Below are 15,011 nucleotides of genomic sequence, written 5' to 3' on the forward strand. Positions count from 1 at the left end.
TCTCCTCAAGCCTTTCATGAGTGAGAACAGTTTCTCCCTGTCAACTCCGTCCAGACCCCTTGTGGGTTTAATACCTCTTATCAAATCTTCAAGGAAAACAGTCTCAACTTCTCCAATCCATTTTCATAACTGAAGTTCCTCAACTCAGGAACCATTTCCGTGAATCTTTTCTGCACTTTCTCCAATGCCTTCATATTCTTTACACGTGTGGCACCCAGATCTGGGCACAATATTCCAGCTGGGACCAAAACTGGTTGTATACAAGTTCAACATAATCTCCATGCTCTTGTACTCCTACTAAATGAAGGTTGTGTCTGATTTATTAGCCACACCCTCAATTTGTACTGACACCTACAGAGACTTGTGTATGCACCAGGGTCCCTCTGATCCTGCGCCCTCCCTTAGAATTGTACCATTTAACATTCTCTCTCGATTTGGTAGGGAGAACGTGGACCCACTTCACATTTCTCTGCATTGAACTTCATCTGTCACCTGTCTTGCCCTTTTGAAGTTCTACACGATCCTTCCCTGCAGTGCACAATTTTCCCAATTTTCGCACCATCTGCAAACTTTGAAATTGTGCCCTGGTCTAGGTCATTCATATATATCAGGAAAAGCTCTGACCTATGGGAAACTGCGTAAAACCTTCCTCCAGCCTGAAAAACATGGTCTTTGCGTTACCAGTCAGTCAGCCATTTTTGTTTTCATGTTGCTACCGTTCTTTCATTCCGTTAGTTAGAACTTTGCTCAAAAGTCTTTGTGCGGCATTGCATCAAACACTTCTTGAAAATCCACATACAACACATCAACAGCATTGCCCTCATCAACCCTCTACATCAAAACTCCAGCAAGGCAGTTAGACCCCATTTGTCCTTAAGAAAACCACGCTGGCTTTCCTTAATTAACCTGCATTCATTCAAGTGATTATTCATTTCGTCCCAAATTATTGTTTCGAGAGGATTCTCCTCCACCAAAGTTAAACCGATTGGCCTTTAATTGCTAAGCACTTTTTTGAGCAAGGGTGTAGAGTTTGCAATTCTCCAGTCCTCTGGCATCATCCCCGAGTCGAAGGAAGACTGAAAAATTATGGCCAGTGACTGCAATCTCCACTCTCACTTCTCCTGGTATCCTGAAACGCATCTCATCCAATCCTGGTACCATACTAACTTTATAGGCAGCCTATTCAATACCACCATCTTCCATTTTAAACCATTCCAGTGTCTGAATTACCTACTCTTTCACCATGGCCATGCAAAGCATTCATTGAATACCCTCTTGTCTCTATATGTAAATCCCCCTTTGGTCCCTTATTGGCCCTACTCTCCTTACTAGTCTTATTATTTATATGCCTATAGAAGACTTTGGAATTCCGTTTTATGTTAGCTGCCAGAGTCTTTTCAAGCCCCTCTTTGCTTTTTTTTTAAATTTAGAGTACCCAATTATTTTTTCCCCCCAATTAAGGGGCAATTGACGCATCATTGGGTTGTGGGGGTGAAACCCACGCAGACACGGGGAGAATGTGCAAACTCCACACGGACAGTGACCCAGGGCCGGGATTCGAACCCGGGTCCTTAGTGCCGTAGTCCCAGTGCTAACCACTACGCCACCTGCCCCCCCCCCCCCCCCCCCCCTTTTTGCTTTTTCACCTCCCTTTCGATATTCAGCCTGGCTCCTAATCATATTTTCTAACTGGCATCACTTTTTCTTCTGTATCTTAATTTCTGGCTCCTTTGTCATCGAGGAAGCTTTGGACTTGTTTGCCGAACCTTTCTTTATTGTGCCCAAACTCTCGGTTCCTTGAAGGTAGCCAATTGTTCAGCTGCCATTTTCCCCACCGACCTTTAACTCCAATTTATTCTGCCCAGGTCCATTCTTACGCCAGTGAAGTTGGCTTTCTCCCAGTCAATTATTCTTACTCTGGATTGTTATTTGTCCTTTGCTAAAAAAAAATGATTCAACGAACACTGACCCATAAATGTTCTCCTGCTGATACTTAATCCACTTGGCCCCCCCTCATTCCCATGAACCAGGTCAAACATAAAGTATAGAATTCCTCCAGCGCAGAGAAAGCCATTCGGCCCATTGAGTCTGCACCGATCCTCTGAAGGACCACCCCACCCAGGCCCCATCACATGCTCCATCCCCGTAATCTAACCTGCATATCGCTGGACACTATGGGGCAATTTCTTTCATCATAACCAATCCGCTTAACCTGCACATCTTATTTCCACATGACAATCTGCACCAGTAACTCATCAATCTGATTAAACACTCTTGTACAGTCACGCACATGCACAGCAACCCTGATTTACTTTACTGCTTTCTCTCTCCCCGATTCTGACCCCACCTATTAACTTACTATTCTCTACTCTTGTGCTACAGTACTGTACCTTGGTATTGCTCCCTGACTATGGTTTCCACACCCCTTCAAAGTTTAAGCCGTCCCCATTAGCACGAGCAAAACTAATCCAAAGACGCGATTTACCAATCGGAGCTCCGGTATGGTCACAGTACATGCCAAAGATGACCACTTAGGCTTGCTTCCCTGATGTGTTAGGAGACACTAAAAAACCGTTACGTGCATTAGTGGCCCCGAGTGAAGGATGGGAAATGGTGAATAAATCACTCCGCCGTCCCATTTTGAACGCCGACCCAAACACACTTGCTGGGAAGGAAGCATTGGGTCAGAAAAGGGACAAGATTCCACTGCAAATGGCCACTCTGTTGACGATCGGTGGCTGCATCGACAAATGACCACTTCCTGCGGGAGAAACATCAGTTCAGGACTGCAGCCTAGTAGAATCCCTACAGGGCAGGAAGAGGCCATTTGGCCCCTCGTGTCTGCACCGATCCTCCAAAAGAGCACCCTATCTAGGCCCACTACCCCACCCTATCCCCGTAACCCACCTCACCTGCACATCTTTGGACACTAAGGGGCAATTTACCATAGCCAGTCCTAACCTGCACATTTTTGGATTGAATGTTTTAACAGTAGAATATATCGCTCAAAAGTACAACACATTTTAGAAGACAAACAAGGTCATTTGGGGAGACAGATCTCAGGCTCAGATTCAAATATTTTAGTGTAAAAACGTAGGTGGGGGGTGGAATTCAGGTTGAAGTGCCCCACCCAAACGCAGTTTTGGGGGGGGGGGGGGAAGATTAGTGCAGCTGCCTACCGCCCAATTTGTTCAATATATGAAACAGACAGCCGCAATAAAACCTTAACACCTTGTGCTAAACACACGCAGTGGGAGCAGCACGTAACCAAAGCGTTTGTGAAAAGAGATTCCCTAATATGGCAGCACAGATCGGCAAAAAGTACACAATTTATTGAGTCAGAATAATCAAATCCAATAAGGGGGGTGGGTGGGGGGGGAGAAGGAATGAGGAATCGATAGTAATCAGCAGCGAGACTGTTTGTTGAAATATTCATTCATGCAGCAAATCACCTGAAGAGACCTCGTTGACCTGGTAATTATTCTCAGTGAGCTGCACCAGAGGGCAGAACGCCCAGGGTTACCATTTTACAACCTGGTCCCCAATTTTAAGATAAAGCGACACTCGCTGCAAGTCAATGAAGTTTAATCTGCAGATTGTGGCTCAAAATGGAAATCTGTGGCACAGTAACAAGCGAAGAACTGATTAAATGCAAAGGAGAGATTAGGACATTAGGGGCAGCACGGTAGCATGGTGGTTAGCATAAATGCTTCACAGCTCCAGGGTCCCAGGTTCGGTTCCCGGCTGGGTCACTGTCTGTGCGGAGTCTGCACGTCCTCCCAGTGTGTGCATGGGTTTCCTCCGGGTGCTCCGGTTTCCTCCCACAGTCCAAAGATGTGCGGGTTAGGTGGATTGGCCATGCTAAATTGCCCGTAGTGTCCTAATAAAAAAGTAGGTTGGGGGGGGGTTTGTTGGGTTACGGGTATAGGGTGGATACGTGGGTTTGAGTAGGGTGATCATTGCTCGGCACAACATCGAGGGCTGAAGGGCCTGTTCTGTGCTGTACTGTTCTATGTTCTATAACACTGACCAGACAGAAAGTGTATCCAAATCTGACGACTAGCAAAGTTGTTTCCTACCACACACTGTCTGGCCATTACCACTGCCAGGAACAACTGCTGGACTGCAGGTGGAGGTGTTGTGGTGCAGTGGGTAGCAGCCCTTCCATCGAGTAGAAGCTCCAGGTTCAAGTCCCAGCCCAGGACTTTTTTTTTTATAAATTTAGATTAGCCAATTATTTTTTCCAATTAAGGGGCAATTTAGCGTGGCCAATCCACCTACTCTGCACATTTTTGGGTTGTGGGGGCGAAACCCACGCAGACACGGGGAGAACGTGCAAACTCCACACGGACAGTGACCCAGAGCCGGGATCGAACCTGGGACCTCAGCGCCGTGAGGCGGTTGTGCTAACCACTAGGCCACCGTGCTGCCCTGCAGCCCAGGACTTGATGGCCAAGGGAGGTGGGTTCACATCGCGGCTAGTGGCAACCTGCCAATCCGTCCAATTTATGCCAATGACTGGTGGCAAGAGCGGGAGAGATTCCCAGTCAGCCGAGTGATTGTAAGAGAATTGGAGGCTCTACCATCACTATCCACAGCTCTGGACTGCAATCTGCATGTGAAAGTGTAAGTTGCCACAGCAACTCAAGAGTCAGAGGTAGGTTCTTTATCCAAAGAGTAGTGGGGGCATGGAATGCGCTGCCTGTGGAAGTAGTTGAGTCGGAAACATTAGGGACCTTCAAGTGGCTATTGGATAGGTACATGGATTAGGGTAGAATGCTGGGATGCAGATTGATTGGTTCTTAATCTAGGACAAAAGTTCAGCACAACATTGTGGGCCGAAGGGCCTGTTCTGTGCTGGATTTTCTATGTTCTATGTTTTCCATGTTCCTTCAGGGGCCGGTTGGCTGGATGGCCAGTGTGGATCGATTGGTGCCGACAGCGCAGCATTCAGTCTCTGATCCGGCTGGAGTGCATTTGGAACTTGCCTCCTTGCCCCACCCATGGCGGCGCTGTGGGTCAGACATGCCTTCAGTTGCTTAAATGAGGTTGCTTTCCTCATTAGGAAGTACGCCAGCCCTCTTCAGCTGCTCGTCAGGGAGGTTTAATCAGGCAGCTGGTAAGTCAGACTAACTAGCCACATCCTGGCTGATAAACAAGGTGTTTAGGAGAATTCCTTCTTGCTCATTCTTCCCGTACAGCCTTAACCCTCACCTGTCTGTACCTCAAGCCTCCTGGGAAGACTGAATTGTCTGTGCTAGTCCCACATGCCTCACCACAGCTCTCATGCAACCCTCGAGTGACAAAAGCCTTCACAAATGATCCAGGATGGATTGGAAGGCATGTCAGGGAGATCAATGACATTCAAACTCTTGGGAGATGACCTTCAGTCAACTGGAGCTGCCTCCAACTTCCAGCTGGGAAGAATCAGAATCCAGCACAGCTCTGATCTGTTCCCCCAGCTGACAGCATGAACATCCAGACATTTCATTCCACTCTTTCTGCGATGAATAATAATAAATTATCACGAGTAGGCTTCAATGAAGTTACTGTGAAAAGCCCCTAGTCACCATATTCCGGCACCTGCTCAGGGAGGCCAGTATGGGAATTGAACCCGCCCTGCTGGCATTGTTCTGCATTACAAGCCAGCCATTTAGCCCACTGTGCTAATTCAGCCCCTGTATATGACAAAGGACAATAAAATCTCATGGTTACAGAACAGTCTCGCTCCTTTGCCACACCCATGATCAAATCTTCCTCCACTACCCTCTCAGGCAGTGCATTCCAGATCTTAACCACTAACTATGTATAAAAAAGTTACTTCTTTTGCTAATCACCTTAAGTCAGTTTCCTCCAGTTATAAATCCTTCCACCAATAGGAACAGTTTATCGATCTACTCTGTCCAGACTCCTTGTGATCTTGGAGCAGCTCTACCAAATCTCCTCTGAACAGCCTTACCTTCTCCAACCTACACACGTAACCGAAGCCCAAATCTCAACTCAAATGGCTTGGCCACAAGGCAGAGGGAAACAAAACGGGAGGAGACTCACGTGCAGCACAAACCATCTGAACAAACAGCCTGTGCAGAACACGCCGCGGAATACAGATTAACAAAGGCTGCCAGAATGCCCCTTTAACTATTAAGGCAGAGATCAGGAACAAGAGAAACAATTATGAGGAAGGTGATGGAAGCAATGGGTGTAATTTCATTCATGCATTGCTTATCCATCGATTCATTTCTCAAAAGTCACACGTTGATATACCGGATTTGTAGGTGTACAGGCGGAACCATATGTTTCAGTTGGCTCCACGTGTTAAAAACAAATCATTAGGCTCCTCAAAGTCGATTCTCCCCATCACCAGTATACTGTGACAGCAACGTGCACCATCCAAAAAGCAACTACAGCAACTCACCAAGACTTCCCCAATCTTCCCAGGACTTCTGAGAAAAAAAGACAACATTGAACCCACTGACCCTCATAGTTCCTTTTTCAAATCACATACTTTCAAATCACTGATACATGACGACAAGAAACTGTGGTCACAAACTCTCAGGATGAAGCCATGTCAGTCCCAAGAGATTTACTCAGAAAAGGCCTCAAGGGATCGAAGATGCTTTTTTGGCTTGTTGAAGTGGGCCACTATATTGCTGTTTCTTTGTTTCTGCAGAACATTTTATCGATACATAAATCTGGCCTTTCAAATTTAGCCCGTTGCATTTGTCTGTCAGATTACTTTCCACCTCTGGAGGGAGGTAGTGTTGAAGATTTTATGTACTCTCAAGTTTTTTAAAATAAATTTAAAGTACCTAAATATTTTTTTTCCCAATTAAGAGGCAATTTTAGCGTGGCCAATCCACCTACCCTGCACATTTTTTTTTGAGTTGTTGGGGTGAGACCCACGCAGACACGGGGAGAATGTGCAAACTCCACACAGGGAGTGACCTGGGGCCGGGATCGAACATGATGCAGCAGTGCAAACAACGGCACCACCATGCCGTCCATATGTACTCTCTGGTTAACAGCTCACTGCAGGGTTGGATGTTGCACGAGGACAGATATTGTTTCGTAAAAAGAGTTTCTGCTTACGAAAAGGCCTGGACACACACACATTGGGATAAAGCTCAAACTACAGAGACATCAAGAAATTGAGAAGACGACATCTTCCCAACATGTTTTCTCAAGGATGACATTGTGGTGTTTAACTGCTCAATTTAAATCATGGTCATTGCAGGTAAGGTTAGCTGCTGGGGTTGGTGGTGGGAGTAAAACAGAAAAAGGGACACATTTTGTATTCCAAGATATCTGTTTCAGTTTAAGTGTAAGCAAACCCCGTTGTGCAAATTCATGAAGATTGTACCCTTCCAACCTGGGATCTCAGTTTGCTGACTCTTAAGCATTCAAAGCAAAACGAGCATTGATTCAGTTCTTGAAAGCTTAACGGGATAAAAGTTGTTTTGAAAGTTAGTAAGAGACCACGGGACGGCTGCTGCAAAAGGAGGATCTCTCGCCGTTGCAGGAAGGGCTGCTTCTGAGGTCGAGGCCACGGCAAGTTGGTGAGCCCAACGAGAGCTTTGCCGTGAACCCAAGTGGCGAGTACGTCCTGCCAATACGGACCACTGAGGAGAAAATTGCACCACTTCCCAGCATCAGTTCTCAACTTGGAGCAGTAAAAATCAATCACAGAATGAAAGTTGAGACCACATGAAAAGTTTAATGAAGTAATTTGTCTTGTGCTGAACACAGCCTGTAAATTCCACGCAGCAAACGCATGCCTCATTCTTAATGAAGAAGAATATGCAACAGGGGTGGGAGATTACCTTTGCATCACAGAATAAATCCTCAATAAACAAAGCAACAACATACAGGTGATCACAATAACGCCCATTTTTTATATCAATGCATTATTCTCTTCCCGAGGTGCAGCCATGCTTAAGCTGATCTTGCCGTAACAATTAGAACTAAACTCAAGTGACTGCAAACTGTGGTTAATGGCTACTTGATGCAGGAAACCCACATATTAGACTAGGCTGTTCAGTCTTCTGGTGCAACGCAGAAGCATTTTTAAAAAAATAATTCAAGATAAGTCTGCCTCGGGGGCAAGTGTGATGCCTGTACATAAATAGCAGATGGATACACATTTGGGATTTTACATTGTGCCCGGTTTCCATATCACGGGGCCATAGGACCTAGCAGGTATCGACCATGTGGCCCCTCGAGTCTGCTCTGCCACTCGATAAGATCATGGCTGAAATGGTGGTGGTCTCTGCTCCATTTTCCTGTCTGACCTCTCCACCACCCCAAAAACAATCCTCACCTCGCCTGTCTATCAAGAATCTATCTAATTTAGCCTGGAATAAATTCAGTGACCCAGCCGCCAATGTGCCCTGGGGAAGAGAACTCTACATACTAACCACCCTCAGAAAAATATTCTCATCTTAGTCTTAAATGGGAGACTCCTAAATATTTTAAATTATGTCCCCTAGATCTAGTCTCCCCCATAAGAGAAAACATTCTCTCAGTGTCCACCTAAAGTTTCCTCAGAATCTTATATGTTTCAATAAGATCACCTCACATTCTTAGAAACTCTAACGGGTATAGGCTCAACACTAGGCTTAGATTCCTGTTTATATATACTTAGCCCCCTGCTATACTCCCTATACACACACAGCTTTATGGTAAAGTTCGGCTCCATCTACAGGTTTGCTGATGACACAACCGTAGTGGGTCGGATCTCGAAGAACGATGAGTCAGGATATAGGAGGGAGATTAGAGAGAACTTAGTGGAGGTGTAACGGCAACAATCTCTCCCTCAATGTCAGCAAAACTAAAGACCTGGACATTGACTTCAGGAAGCGAAATGTTGTACACGGACCTGTCTGCATCAATGGGACTGAGGTGGAGATGGTTGACAGCTTTAAATTCCTAGGTGTGCACATCACCAACAATCTGTCCTGGTCCACCCACGTCGACACGACCACCAAGAAAGTACGACAATGCCTATACTTCCTCAGGAAGCTAAGGAAATTCAGCATATCCACATTGACTCTTACCAACTTTTACAGGTGCATCACAGAAAGCATCCTATCTGGCTACATCACAGCCTCGTAAGGCAACTGCTCAGCCCAAGACCATAAGAAACAACAGAGTCATGAACACAGCCCAGTCCATCACACAAACCCGCCTCCCATTCATTGACTCTTGTCTACACCTCCCGCTGCCTGGGGAAAGTGGGCAGCATAATCAAAGACCCCTCCCACCCGGGTTGTTCTCTCTTCCAATCTGTTCCATCGGGCAGAAGATACAAAAGTCTGAGAACACACACCAACATATTCAAAAATAGCTTCTTCCCCGCTGTTACCAGACTCCTGAATGACCCTCTTATGGACTGAACTGATCTCTTCACACATCTTCTCTACTGAGTGGCACTACACTCCGTATGCTTCATCCGATGCCTGTGTCTATGTATTTACACAGTGTATTTATGTTTTTCATGTATGGAACGATCTGCCTGGACTGTGCACAGAACAATACATTTCTGAACCTCGGTACAGTGACAATAAATCTAAACTTGTTCAAACTTTCTTCATAAGATAAACCCTTCACCCAAGGAATGAGTTATATGAACCTTCCTGATTCTAATGCAACTATATATTTTTTTCAAATAAAGGAGGCCACAACTGTACAGTGTCTAGATGTGACCTCGCCAAAGCCCTGACCGGCTGCAGTAAAACTTTGCAACTTTTATATTCTATTCCCCTGGAAATAAATAGTAACATTCCATTTGCCTTCCTAATCACTTGCTGTACCTGCATACTGACATTTTGTGATTCATGTCCCAGGAAACCCAGACGCAATGTGGCTCACCCTCCCATTCATGGCTACTCGCCATCAGCTATTGAGTCTGTTCTTGTTAATCATCAGTACCAAACAGTCCTACCTGTGCACTCAGGGTCATCACTGTGTTCCTTGGCTGGCTGCCAGCTGTTGTGGCACTTTTGAAAATCTATATGGGCAAGGAGGAAAAACACCAAGAATGTCACTAAACATTTTGTATCACAACAAACCTGCACTGCAGTGCCCCTCGATTGGATCCCTATGATCCCAGCAAATCAGCAAGGGTGGGTAACGTGCACGTACTGGAAATTAACATCAGGCCTCGCAGGTTAACCAGATTCTTCCATTCAGACCCCCCCCCCCCACCCCCCCCCCCCCCCCCCCCACCCCCCACCCCCCCCCCCCCCCACCCACCACAACTTCACGTCATTAAAATGAACCCAACTCCCATTCTAATTGAAAGTGCAGACGTGACAGCAAAACAGATACTCATTCACTGTGATCGACACTTGGGACTGTAACAAAACAGCTCAATGTAAACGAAGGTTAAACTTCAAATTTCCGTCTCGTGTGGAGATATCGACACAGCAGTGGTGAGGACAACCGAAACAGAAGGGAGACTACAATCAAACGGCTGGTCAGTCAGCATCCAACAGATAAACATTTTTTTTTTTTATAACCACCCCCCCCCCTTAACCTTACTTTTTTTTTAGGACACTACGGGCAATTTAGCATGGCCAATCCACCCAACCCGCACATCCTTTGGACCGTGGGAGGAAACCGGAGCACCCGGAGGAAACCCACGCACACACGGGGAGTGACCCAGCCGGGAATCGAACCCGGGACCCCGGAGCTGCGAAGCACCCATGCCAACCACCATGCCACCGTACTGCCACCAACAGATAAACATTGAAGGGTTTTACCCAAAACATTAACCCTTCAGATGCTGGTGGACATGATGTATTTGGAGTTTCTGAAAAACTTTTCTCGTACGGTGGGAGTGGGGAATAGGAGTTGACTAGAAAAGGAACTTCTACCAGGGCATTATTCCAGCCTTATAATCCAGAATATTCCACCAGGTGCCGTTGTGGGCTATGAACCAGTATCTCCAGAGCATTACTCTGGGCCTCCAGATTACTAGTCCAGTGACAATATCGCCACACAACTGTCTTCCCATATTTCCACTTTTGCTATTTATGTCCCCAAATTTAGATTATTGAACATCCAATTATGCTGACATAGCTCAGTATAGACGGAATAATTGAATCAGCAGCATGGGGCTGGTTTAGCACAGGGCTAAATCGCTGGCTTTGAAAGCAGACCAAGGCAGGCCAGCAGCACGGTTCAATTCCCGTACCAGCCTCCCCGAACAGGCGCCGGAATGTGGCGACTAGGGGCTTTTCACAGTAACTTCATTTGAAGCCTACTTGTGACAATAAACGATTTTCATTTTCATTATGAGCAAAAGCTAATTTATGTTCAAGGAAGCTCTCCCCCCCTATACTCCCTTGACAAAAATCAACTTTAGTTCCCCACCCATTAGTTTATTTGTTACCTCATTGCAATATCGTTGAATTGGGAGCAGAATGTGAAACACAGCTGCCCCCCGGATCCCCCAGTGTTTGTTTTCCCAGCCCCGGGTACCTGTTCAGCCTCTTCCCGACTCATGGCCAGTGCTAACTGCAGCTGCAGCTCCTCTTCCCCACTTGTCTGAGGCCGCGTCTGCTCCAGTTCGGAGGAGATCTTCGGTGAAGTTGCTGCAGACACAGAGAAACGTGCAACAGACAGATGTAACATTGTGAGGAAAGTCCAGTCCAGTCTCTCCATCCGCGTTGAAGTCACACTCTCCAAGATATCACTGAAGCTTCCCACCTAAAGTCCCAGGCTGCTGTCAGAAGTGGATAATACACAATTGCAATTTTCTGAGCAATAGCCTGAAACACTTTACTTTGATCATCCGACAATCACTCCACACTTAGGAAATACAAACCAAGTTTATGCAACCTGTCCCTATGCCATGAACCTTTTTAACCCTGGTTGCTAACCAGTCTGTGGCCAATAGATCAATACTCTCAATTGCACACACATTCATGTGAAACGTAACCTTTTTGTGTTTTGTTGGTAAAATAGTCAATTTGTTTTGATGGTTCGGAGTGCTCGACTTGCTTGGTTACTGAATGACGGAACAGGTTTATTGAGTAAATATACACGGGCGAAGATTATTTACCTACACTGAGAGAGTTGCATGTGGCCAAAAGATTGTCGCTATAGCCACACCCAGGGCTAGTTAGAAGCTGCTACTGGGCAACACAGTGCAAGATGGAAATAAGCTCTAGTATATGAAACCAGGCTTGATGTCACACACACACATTGTGCAAAATGAACACTTACAGCCATGGTAAGAAGCAGGCGATCCGCCCACTTTGCCACACTCATCTGACTGGCTCGTGGACAAGTTTGGGTGGCTGGAGCCGCGCCCGAACATGATCTGGTTATTGCTGCCCACCGCGGTCGTCACACTTGACATTCGCTCTTTTGTCTTCAGCGCGTGACTGCGCTCGACCCGAAGCCTCTCGTCATCCTTCAGTAACGCAATGAGCTGCTTTGATTTCTCCCGCACATTAATACCTGATTTGGAGGGAATGGATTACAATGGTTATGACTACACTTCACAGCAATGCAGCTTAAAGAAAGGAACCGGCATCCCACAACAAATAAACACCATCCCATCAACAAGACTGAGCATAACCAGTACTTCCTGCAATTCATAAGGCTTCAGGCATTTGTTTAAAGACAGATTATAAAAGACGGGTATAAAAAAGCTCTCTGATAGCTGGGACAGAGTACAGGAAACACATATAGACCAAAGCATTTAAATGGGGAACCTAGTTCCAAGCCTCACCACATTAGTGTCAGCCGGGCACGCTTACCTCCAAATGAAAAGGTTACACATTCAACCCTCACCTCACTGCTGTCAAGAATCTAGGCCAAACATTTTGCAATGTCAGAAGAGCTTCCCTTTGGATCAATCATTAAACTCCAAGTCCCGTCTCCCTGATTGGGTGGATTTAAAAGATCCCACGATATGGAAGATCAGGCCAAAAGCAGCATCACTGGTCACTCACCTTCATGCTGAGGAGATTTAAAGGATGGGGTTCACATTTGAAATCAAAGAGTCATAGAATCCCTTCGGTTCAGAAGGAGCCCATTCAGCCCATCGTGTCTGCACCGGCCCTCCGAAAGAGCACCCCACTTGGGTCCAACCCCCTGCCCTAATCTCTGCAACCCCACCTAACTGTTGGACACTAAGGAGCAATTTAGCATGGCCAATCCACCTACCCTGCACATTTTTGGATATTGGACGAGTTTACGATGTAGTTAGATGCTAGGTTAGAGAGACAGGCTTTGATTTTTTTTTTGTTCTGATATTATGGGATGTATCTATACAGGGTGCTCCTGACGCCAGAAATAGAAGAAATCCAATTCAACCCATGAAGGTGCCATCTCTACAATTCAGTTTGGAATAAACTGGAAAGGGGTACAGTCACTGACATAACATGGAGCCAGTCTGATTGGGAAGTCCCAGCATCCATCTGGACCTGCACCAAGTTCACTCATCTCAAACCAGGTGGGGGAGTTAAATTATAATGTGTGTGTGTGGGTTTGGGGGGGTTGGGGAGCATTACAGGGACAAAGACATTGAGGATCCCATTTCTTATTGTTACTCAGTGAACCATGCTGGAAGGCATGTCCATGAACTTGAGTTAAAGCCAGATCATGCACAACAAAGCCGACTGCAGCCATTACCCCATTGCTATCAGGAGACACAAACTGCCTGGATGAGAACGGGTCAAAGTTGTAACAGCATAATCCAAGTTGGACGTCAGCGGATGACAGGAGGGAGAAAGTTAACAAAAAAACAAAGACAAGCTCGTTTAGGCGCTAGCCTAGACAGTCTGAATTCTGGTCCCTGCAAGTCGACAGACAAATGCAAAGGTAAAAATAACAAATAAAAACTTCAAATTCAACCAACTGTGGGACAAGATGGTGAGAGACATCCAATATACAAATGCATTCTGAGGGAGCAGTGAAGATGTAGCAACTTGTTAGGGGGCGGCACGGTGACGCAGTGGTTAGCACTGATACCTCACGGCGCTGAGGACCTGGGTTCGATCCCGGCCCTGGGTCACTGCCCGTGTGGAGTTTGCACATTCTCCCTGTGTCTGCCTGGGTCTCACCCCCACAACCCAAAGATGTGCAGGTTAGGTGGATTGGCCACGCTAAATTGTTCCTTATTTTTAAAAAATAATTGGGTACTCTAAATTTATATCAAAGAAAACATGGTTAGCTCAGCTCCATAACCAATGATTGCGAATGGATTGCAAAGCCTCCACTGCACAGTGTCTGAAATCTACTACATTATGATCAGTGAAGCTTTTCATGTTAATTAACTGAATAAGCTGTCACTGTATAAAACTGATTATAAAGGACAATTCAGGATGGTGGTACAAACTTACAATTTTCACCCACCACCTGAAAATCCTCAGGACAGTCTTCAAGGAGCATTCCTAATCTTTCGGATCCACAACTTCACCCCATCACTGGTGGTCATGGTGTCAGCCATCCCAAGTTGCAAGCTCTGAGATTGCATCTCTATAATTCTCCCCCTTGTTCCGAATTTAAGCTGCTCCTAACTCTACCTCTTTAATCAAGCCTTTAAATTAACACGTCTTCTTTGACTCCGTGTTTTTTGCTTGATTCTGCTCTTCTAAGAAGTGCCTGGGGACCGTTTCCAATTCTAAACGGAGCGTTGCTGTTGCTGATTCATTGCCCTTTATCTTCCTTCCCTCCCCCCCCCCCCAAAATAAAACACAGAACCTCTACTGTGATACTAACTAAATGTCACAGGATGGTTGCTGCAGTGGGGGAAGTGACACATGGGGCATGTTCATTACACACTCAATGCGCTCTCAAGCTTGTGACATACACCATTCAGACTGGAGGCATGTCAAAAAATATCATCCACAGGTACCCCGATGCTGCATCTCTACATAAAAGCATGGGAGAAATGAGAACCAAGTGCAATAAGCTCTCCCAATAGCCCAGCAAGCTCAAGGTACTATCCACTGTTACACACAGCATTCAGCTGTCAGAGTGTGCAGGGCACTAGAAAT

The 15,011-nt window shown here is 46.0% G+C and overlaps 1 protein-coding gene across 4 annotated transcripts in view; it reads right to left on the reverse strand.

Annotated features, from left to right (window-relative positions):
• Positions 1-15,011, reverse strand: part of LOC119956410 (epsin-2-like) — a 40,688-nt gene that overhangs the window by 15,870 nt on the left and 9,807 nt on the right. For all 4 annotated transcript variants that reach the window (XM_038783606.1, XM_038783602.1, XM_038783603.1 and 1 more), the window contains exons 3-5: positions 12,229-12,465; positions 11,482-11,594; positions 9,941-10,006 (exon numbers count right to left, since the gene is read on the reverse strand). In XM_038783606.1, coding sequence (XP_038639534.1) covers positions 9,941-10,006; positions 11,482-11,594; positions 12,229-12,465 — 416 coding nt within the window. The remainder of the gene's footprint in view (positions 1-9,940; positions 10,007-11,481; positions 11,595-12,228; positions 12,466-15,011) is intronic.

This window comes from Scyliorhinus canicula, chromosome 23 (genome assembly GCF_902713615.1).
Source record: "Scyliorhinus canicula chromosome 23, sScyCan1.1, whole genome shotgun sequence".
Taxonomy (NCBI): domain Eukaryota; kingdom Metazoa; phylum Chordata; class Chondrichthyes; order Carcharhiniformes; family Scyliorhinidae; genus Scyliorhinus; species Scyliorhinus canicula.